The 9554-nt window shown below is 42.4% G+C and overlaps 2 protein-coding genes across 2 annotated transcripts in view; both read left to right on the top strand.

Annotated features, from left to right (window-relative positions):
- The first annotated feature begins 873 nt into the window (after positions 1 to 873).
- Positions 874 to 9554, top strand: part of LOC125904901 (uncharacterized) — a 19839-nt gene continuing 11158 nt past the window's right edge. The window contains exons 1-2 of the mRNA XM_049602616.1: positions 874 to 1169; positions 2484 to 2815. Coding sequence (XP_049458573.1) covers positions 977 to 1169; positions 2484 to 2815 — 525 coding nt within the window. The 5' untranslated portion in view covers positions 874 to 976. The remainder of the gene's footprint in view (positions 1170 to 2483; positions 2816 to 9554) is intronic.
- LOC125904887 (gastrula zinc finger protein XlCGF57.1-like) lies at positions 2822 to 4218 on the top strand. Its single transcript, XM_049602601.1, has one exon. The coding sequence runs from the start codon at positions 2834 to 2836 to the stop codon at positions 4070 to 4072; it is 1239 nt and encodes a 412-aa protein (XP_049458558.1). The 5' UTR covers positions 2822 to 2833; the 3' UTR covers positions 4073 to 4218.

Below are 9554 nucleotides of genomic sequence, written 5' to 3'. Positions count from 1 at the left end.
ATAATCTGATGTCGATTTCTTTGATTGTTTCTCACTTAGAACCACACACTTCCATGAGTAGCCTAAAGTGCCTGTGTATCTGTTCTATGCCTTGAGTTCATAATAAATCTTTGAAGGGACATTCCTGCTTTCTGTGTCCTGACTAGACACCACATATCGCTGACTACTTTCCTGAACCACCAAGAGCTTCAATACAATGATACTACTACTACTACTACTACTACTACTACTACTACTAATAATAATAGTAATAATAATATAGTGAAACACAAAATATAACATTAAAGCACACATTAAAGGGATAGTGCAGCCAAAAATGTAAATTCAGCCATTATCTACTCACCCATATGCCGAGGGAGGCTCAGGTGAAGTTTTAGAGTCCTCACATCACTTGCAGAGATCCAAGGGGAGAGGAGGTAGCAACACAACTCCACCTAATGGAGGCTGACGGCGCCCCAGATTCAAACGTCCAAAAACACATCATTGAAACCACAAAATATCTCCATAGTGCTCGTATGCCCATGTCTCACGGTCTCGCGCAAGCACACATGTGAGCGCGGTGCCCAGAGAGGCAGTCAGAGCTTCACCTGAGCCTCCCTCGGCATATGGGTGAGTAGATAATGGCTGAATTTTCATTTGTGGGTGCACTATCCCTTTAAGTAGTGGGTACGGCACACTGTGCTCAAATTTGTTTGGGTCCTAAAGAAATATTTTGAATGCAGGATGCTTACTTGTCTAATAAAAGCATGGACTTTAACCTCACCCTGACTGACTCCAACAAAAGAACTCTGAAGTCTATTAAAATCTTTCATAGTACAACTGTAACACTTCTGTACTTTATTTTGAAGGAGAGCAGCTGAGCTGCCCCGGAAGCTCTACTCTTTCCTGTGGCTAACTTGACAGTGTTTGAACAAGATGGCGTCGAGCAGAAACGTCTGTTAGCAGAGTGTCTTTGTTGTGTTTTTAAAGTGTGAAGATGTGTAAAGTCCAAATGCTGAGAGCGTTGGTGAAGCAGCGACTAACTGCGGCTGCTGAAGAGATATTTGGGCTGTTTGAAAGAACGATAGCAGAGTACGAGGAGCAACTTTGTCGCTCAAAAGAGGAGAACGAGCGACAACGGAAACTACTGGACGCTGTTTACAACCCTCAGCTCAGGTTACACAGAGCAGGTTAGTGTCTTCTTCTTCTGTGGTTATAAACACACAGCAGGTTAGTGTCTTCTTCTTCTGTGGTTATAAACACACAGCAGGTTAGTGTCTTCTTCTGTGGTTATAAACACAGAGCAGGTTAGTGTCTTCTTCTGTGGTTATAAACACACAGCAGGTTAGTGTCTTCTTCTTCTGTGGTTATAAACACACAGCAGGTTAGTGTCTTCTTCTTCTGTGGTTATAAACACACAGCAGGTTAGTGTCTTCTGTGGTTATAAACACACAGCAGGTTAGTGTCTTCTTCTTCTGTGGTTATAAACACACAGCAGGTTAGTGTCTTCTTCTTCTGTGGTTATAAACACACAGCAGGTTAGTGTCTTCTTCTGTGGTTATAAACACAGAGCAGGTTAGTGTCTTCTTTTTTGAAAAGATGTCTGAAAATCATTATTAAAATGTCTGATAAAATGTCAATAAAAGCACTAAAAATATCAAAAATAGTGTCACAAAAATGTTTATTGTTTCGAAAATGTTAAATAAAATGTCATGAGAACATTATTAAAATGTCAAAGAAATAATTATCAAAAGTCGATAAAATAATAACTTAAATGTCCCAAAACTTTAATAAAATGTCCCAAAAAGTATTGATAAAATGTCTGGAAACACATTAAAAATACCCATAAAAATGTGATTGAAATATCTGATAAAATGTTGATTAAAACTCCTAAAAGTAAAATTCAAAAATCTTCAAAACATTTTGACAAAACATCGTAAGAATATTATTTAAATCTATGAAAAATATTCATAAGTAGTCAGTAGTAGGTAGTAAATGTTAAATAAATTTCCAAAAAAAGATCAAATGTCCGAAAAATATAAAATAAATGTAAAAAATAAATGAAAAAATGCTGATAAAATATTTCAAAAATATAAACAAAAACGTCCGAAAAATGTTGATAAAATGTCTGAAAAATATTTCTAAAAACTGTTGAAATTGTTTTTTTTTTAAAAAAAGGCCTGAAAATGTTAAATATCCAAAAATTTTAATTTAATGTTTGAAAAAATATTGATGATATTGTCCAACAAAAAGTTAATAAAATATCAGAAGAAAAATAAATAAATTCTAAAAGAAATATTCATTAAATGTCCAAATAAATTTCATAAAATATCTCAGAAATATTGATAAAATGTCTGAAAAGTATTATTATAATGTTGGGGGAAAACATAGCTAAGTGTATAAAATAAAAAAAAAAATGTTGTGTGGGCACTATATCCTGCAGTGTGTCAGGTTGCTCACCTGGCATCAAATGACAGTTTGTCTCTGTTTCCTGTTTGGTGCAGAGGTCCAGCAGCAGCTGTTGGTGGTTAAAGAAGAGGTTCCCCCTGAGCAGCAGGAGTGGAGCTCCAGTGTGGACCAGGAGGACCCAGAGCCCCCACACATTAAAGAGGAAGAGGAGGAACTGTGGAGCAGTCAGGAGGGAGAGCAGCTTCAAGGGCTGGAGGAGGCTGATATCACCAAGTTCACATTCACTCCTGTCCCTGTGAAGAGTGAAGATGATGAAGAGAAACCTCAGTCTGAGGGACACCACTGTGGAGGACCAGGACCAGGACCAGACTTGGAACCAGATACTGAGAACGAGAAGCCTGATGATTCTTTAGTCGCTGAGATTGAGGTCAGTGTTGAAGACTGGATGGAGGTCAGAGAACCTCAGTCTGGTTTAAACTCTGTCAGCAATTCAAGACGTAAAGCTGAAGAGAAACCATTTAGCTGCTCAGAGTGTGGGAAAGGATTTAGTATCAAGTGGCATCTGAAGAGACATATGATGATTCACACACGAGAAAAAACGTTCAGCTGCTCTTTCTGCGGTAAGGCTTTTAGCGAGCGGTCAAAACTGAAGCTCCACCTTATCACTCACACAGGAAAGAAACCATTTGGTTGCTCAGTTTGTGGTAAAACATTCAGTGAGAGTGGGAACCTGACGGTCCACATGGGAACTCACACGGGAAAGAAAACGTTCAAATGCGCCGTCTGTGAAAAACGATTTCTTTGCAAGGCGTATCTGCTGCGACACATGACAGTTCACACGGGGGAGAAACCCTTCAGCTGCTCAGTGTGTGCTAAAAAATTTTTGTGCAGGTCACACCTGAAGAGACACATGACGGTTCACACAGGAGAAAAACCGTTTAGTTGCTCCTTGTGCGGTAAGGCATTTAGTGAAAGAGGGAAACTGACGCTCCACATGAAAACCCACACAGGAGATGAACCGTTCAGGTGCTTGGTGTGCGACAAAAAATTTTTGTGTAAGGCGTATCTGGAAAGACATATGAGAACTCACACAGGAGAGAAACCGTTTGGCTGCTCTGTTTGCGGGAAAGCGTTTAGTCAAAGTGGACAACTGAAGGTCCACGTTAAGACTCATACTAGCGAGGAGCCGTTCAGCTGCTTGACATGCGGTAAAAAATTTTTGTTCAAGGCTTATCTGATACGACACATGACCATGCATACTGGAGAGAAACCATTCAGCTGCTCACTGTGCGGGAAATCATTTAGTGAGAAGGGGAATTTAAAGAGTCACATGAGAACCCACACCGGAGAGAAACCATTCAGCTGCTCTGTCTGTAAGAAATCTTTTACTCAGAGTGGGAGTTTGTACACACACATGAAAACTCACACAGGAGAGGCCAGCTTCAGCTGCAGTGTCTGTGATAAAAACTTCAGTTCGGAGAAACTTCACAGAGACCATAAATGTGTTGGACACCAGGCGTCAGTCGAAGACTGTGGAGGACCAGAACCAACCAGGAACTCAGATCCAAATATAGAACCAGATACTGAGGACAAGAAGCCTGATGGGTCTTTAGTCACTGAGATTGAAGTCAGTGTTGATGACTGGAAGGAGACCAGAGAACCTCAGTCAGGTTTAACCTTCTGAGAGCCTGCATCCTCTTACAAGAATGTCACATTTTGGGTTTAGTGGACCTTAGACTTGATTCCGCGTAACTCAGACCTGTTGTCCTCCTTCGTGGATGTTTTTTTGTGCCATCTAGTGGCAGTAAGACCACAGTACATTGGGACTTAATCATTGTCTCATTTGATGACATTTGGTCTTTTTTGTTGTCTCGTTTGAGGACATTGTTACAAGTAGGGCTGCACGATATTGGAATAGACTCACACTGCCATTTTTTTTTGCAATATATATTGTTATATTTAAAAAAAACAAGAATTTTCTCCATATGACATAAAGTAATGACATTAACAAATAGTGGTTTTTACTCACCACAACTGCAGAGGCTCCCAGCTTCATTTGAAACAGACTACATTATAGACGGTCCGTTATTTATTAATCCCTCTGTATCTTTATAGTTTTACTTTTTATCCGCTCCCGTTGCCTTGATAAAGTTAATGCATTGTGCCATTATTTCAAACTCAATACTTCCTGAATATGTTTCAAATTAAGAGCCCCTTATAACCTCGGCTGAGAGAATCCCTCCATTTTCTAAATAGGCTTTTATTGTGAAACATTTGTAGGAACTCGTTGTGGAGGATACAGTGACGTGTGTTAGCTTACGGTACTTCAAATGTAGCTCCTGCCATTTGCTGGCACTTTTTAGGTGACTACAACAACATTTCGGCTGACACATGAACAGACACAGTGACTGAAATTTTCACCTGTATTCCCACCAAAGACACAGTTAAGACAGTGAGGAAATGTCTGCTACAAGACAGCTCCCTTCCAGTCAGGACCAACTTCACCCCAGACCTCTTCTGTGACCTGCTGGACCTTTGTTTGACCACCACCTACTTCAAGTACAGTGAGGGTTTCTACTGACAAAAGCACGGCTGTTCAATGGGCTCACTGGTGTCCCCTATAGTAGCCAATCTTTACATAGAAGATGTGGAGAAGAGAACGCTGACCACCTTTACAGGAACTGCTCCTTGCCACTGGTTCAGGTATGTGGACAACACCTGGGTTAAAACTGAGGAAGTGGAAACCTTCACAGAACATTAACGCAGAGGACACCAACATTAAATTCACACAGGAGGGTGTCAGAGGAGACAGTCTACCCTTCTTAGACTGTGCAGTACATATTGAAGAGGACAGGAACCTAAACATAGAGGCGTACAGAAAACCTACACGCATGGACCAATACCTGCTGTTTGCCTCTCACCACCCACTGGAGCACAAGTTGGGAGTTATCAGGACCCTGAATCATTGGGCTGAAAATGTGCCCACTAGGACAGTGGGGAAGGTTAAGGAACAGTAACACATCAGGGAAGCACTTCAAACCTGTGGCTATCCCAAATTGACCTTTGCAAAAACCTCAAAAAGAACCAGAGCAGACAGAGAGGAAGAGACACAAAAACGTAACAACATTGTCATTCCTTATGTCGCAGGAGTGTCTGAGAAACTCAGGAGGAGTTTCAACAAACACCACATCCCTGTGCACTTTAAACCCAGCAACACACTGAGACAGAAACTTGTCCACCCCAAGGACAAAACACCCAGACATAAGCAGAGTAATGTAGTGTAAGCAGTTCAGTGCAGCCAGGAGTGCACAGATTTATACACTGAGGAGACAAAACGACCGCTCCACAAACACATGGCACAGCACAGGAGAGCCAGCTCCTCGGGTCAAGACTCGGCTGTCCACTTACATCTACAGGAGAAGGGACACTCCTTCGAGGACAGCAATGTGCACATCTCGGCCAGGGAGGAAAGATGGGTTGAAAGAGGAGTAAAGGAAGCCATCTACGTCAAGCTGGAACGACCATCGTTACACAGAGGGGGTGGCTTACGACACCACTACAATGCAGTCCTGGGATCCGTCCCCAGACGACTTCACCCCTGGTCCCACCTGACCCTAACGACTCACATTGTGACCTTAATGACTCTGAAACTAAGAGCTCACCTGACCACTACGACTCTGCAAGGGTTCTCACCCACACAGGGTCTATAGCCTGCAACTTCATACCAGTCATTTAGAACTGAAGAAGCTTCTTGGATGAGAGGCGAAACGTCTTCAAGAAACGCAAGCAAGTCCAGTTGCCTACGATACAGGGCTTATGAGTACCATGACCTGGATGAATCCTCACCGACAATAGTAAAAGTAATAAAAATAGGACAAGAATAACCTGATGACATCACACACGTCGTGAAAGACGACCGGGGATAATTGGTGTGTACCATCGTGTAGTGTGTCATGTCTGTCGGTGAAGTCACAGCACGATTTTGTGACCCCACAATCATGTAATGTGACATAGTGACTTTCAGAACAGGCAGAAAAGTTGTGTACCAGGCATAAATCCTCTTTTACCATTTCTCCCTCTTGCATGTCGCTCATTTTCAGTGTGTGACTGCAGCGTGTGCATTAGAGGGGGAGGGGCTGCTAAGTGCTCAGAGAGGCGAGCAGAGTGGAGCAAAGAGCTTTCTTCAGAGCTGCTTTTCTGAAGCAAAACAAAAGTTGACATGTTCTAAAAAAAAAAAAAAAGAGAAAACATCACATGTCCTGCGATGTGACTACTGCACATGCACACATTGCGATGTTCAAACAATATGTCGTGCAGCCTTAGCTACCCAGACATCCATCCATTTTCATCTGCCTATTGGAAGCTGGGTCTTTGGGGCATCAGGCAAATATTCCAGTAGCTAATGTTAGCTTACAAGCAGCCTTGTTGTTAAATGGGGTAAGTGGTTAGCTAGCTAGCCATATCATATAACATATCCACTGGGAATCATTGTTTACAAGTGTAAACTTGTTGTTGTGACATGACAAGAAAAGCGATGACATGGAGTGCGTGAAGTTCAGAGCATTCCGGCAAAAACACCAGGCGCCTAGAGCGCAGAAATGTGGGGCACGTTGCCACACAAATACCACAAGCAAAAAGCTGCATTATAATTAAAAACTAGGGCTGCTTGATTATGGAAAAAATCATAATCACGATTATTTTGGTCAAAATTGAAATCACGATTATGCAAATGATTATGTTTTGACTTTGAAAACATGCTGGAATTTATTATTTATTGCCCAAAAACTAGGTGACAGAGGACATTTTGATGTACAAGGAGTTTCTCAAATGCCTGTTATAGTAAACATAGTTAAGTCAATCAATCAATCAATTTTATTTATAAAGCCCATTATCACAAATCACAATTTGCCTCACAGCATAGTAGTTAAGTCTACTTAGAAATGTGCGTGAACACAAAATAAAGGCCTATGGTCTCGTGCAAATAGTACAACAAATTCGCTCATTTCGCTCAGTGCACTGCCACAACATTTGAAAGTTCCCCTGATAACTTTCAAAATACCTTTCAAGGATTCCAGACAGTATTTACCGACCAGAATTCAACATACCATCGCCGCCATCTTGGAAAGCCCATACAAGTGGATTGACAAACTCGAACAAGATTGGATGAGAGTTAGTGCGAGCGACAGGTGAGTGACGAGTGGACGGATCATCACAGACAGACAAAGTGGTTTGTGTGTACTTATCCCAGCTGTGGGAAGAAGATGAGAAAGTACAACCTGAAGGCTAATGTTTTTTTCCTACTATGGCGAAGGGATGGCTCACCCTACTATCCCTCTGATTGGCTAGTAGTCATTTCCTTCTTTGGCTGGATTGGTTAGGTTAGGCATGAGGAATGAGATTGGTTAGGGTTAGGTTAAGGATGTCAGGGTAAGTCAATCAGAGGCAGAGTAAAGCCGGGTAGGGCAGGTCGTCGCCACACTAGGAAAACAAGACTCGCAACCCGGAGACCTTCCACAGACTTCAGATCACGTTATGTCGCCCTCGTCATTTGACTTGTGTTGACTTTCCAAGATGGCGGCGGCAGGCAGTTCAGTCTAGGTCGTTAATACAGTCGTAAACCATTTTTTTAAATAAACTCTGATAACCTCAGAAGTTCTGGATGCTTTTGGCTGGATGTCAGGGCCCGTCGCAGTCGACCACCGAAGTGTGGGAGTTATAACTGGCATTAGAAGATGGGCTGACCCAGGCCTGATTTCAGTTAACCAATTAATGGATGGTGATCAGTTGAAATCATTTGCACAGCTGCAGCAAAGGTTTGGGTTGCCTGCGAAAGACCTCTTTCGTTACTTTCAAATAAGGCATGATATAATGACTCACATTGAGTGGGAAGCAATCAGGGGACCACCAACAGGTAGAAGAATGGGAGGAAAGCAACTTAACAAGCCATAAGATCACAAACAGTCCTATGTGGAGGGAGTTTGATTGGAAAGTTAAGGGTTAGGTACTTCAGAACCCCTAAAGTAGTGTCTGAGTTCATTGAAGGATCATCACCACTACAGCCCCTTTTACACTGCCAGATTATCAGTGAATGTTGGGCCGTTTTGCCGGCAGGCTGCGAGCGTTTAGACACACAGAGCCGGATTGGTGAGTTGATCCGAGGTGCCCAATTTTCCGCCTCGTAGGGTAGACATATTGGTGGAACCCTTTTGGTATAAAAAGACCGAGGCGGCCTTCTGCAACAGGAGGAGCTGTTGATGACTTGTGGGAGGAGCTGTTGATGACTTGTGGGAGGAGCTGTTGATGACGCCGCATGTGCGAGCCACTGGCGGTGGATAAACAGGAAACAGCTGATAGCAGGAATTAGTGAGCAGCTAGTAGCAAGAGGGAAACACAAACCTGACAAACACTGTAAAGATGAGCAACTGGGGAGACAAGGAATTGTGCGCCCTCCTTGTCCTCGCAAACGAAGAGGCCATTAACCGTCAGATGACGGGGACGGTGAAGGACGGGCCGACTTACGAGAGAATCACCGAAGGACTGACCAGCCGCGGCTTCCCTCCCACGTCACTGTTTACATCACACGCTGAGCTACACGTTTTGTTACTTGCTCACGCCCCCCATTGCCCCGAAAAAGGCACATTCTGTATAAACAAAAGTAGGTAGGTGGCATTTTGCTGCACTCCCCGATTTTGTTTTTATACTGCCAATGCTGAAAAAAGACTGATTGGGCTTTCCTGCAAATTTGCATGTTGGAGAGGATGTGGAATGGTTGGTGATCATACGCATATTTTTAGGGACTGTCCGAAACTGCAGAGATTTTGGGAGAACATTAAAAGTGAGATTGCAGGTATTGTAAATGTTGTTTTACCTTTGAATCCACTGTACTATATGTTAGGATGTATACCGACAGGTTTACTTTACGGGGACAATTTGTATATCTTAAGAGTGTTATTGTTAATTGCAAGGAAAGTGATAACTGTTTCTTGGAGGCAAAGTCAACCCCCTACAGTGGAACAATGGACAAAGAGACTAAGACAGGTGTAAATAATGGAAGAACTAACTGCACAATTGCAAATGAAAAAATACATTTTTGCACAAAGATGGTCACCTGTAACACGGTATCTGACTGAACAGAACATCGTAAAGATGATACTTATCCCCTTACT

Source organism: Epinephelus fuscoguttatus, linkage group LG17 (genome assembly GCF_011397635.1).
Source record: "Epinephelus fuscoguttatus linkage group LG17, E.fuscoguttatus.final_Chr_v1".
NCBI classification, from domain to species: domain Eukaryota; kingdom Metazoa; phylum Chordata; class Actinopteri; order Perciformes; family Serranidae; genus Epinephelus; species Epinephelus fuscoguttatus.
Note: the sequence above shows the minus strand (reverse complement) of the source record. Positions and strands in the feature narration are given on the sequence as shown.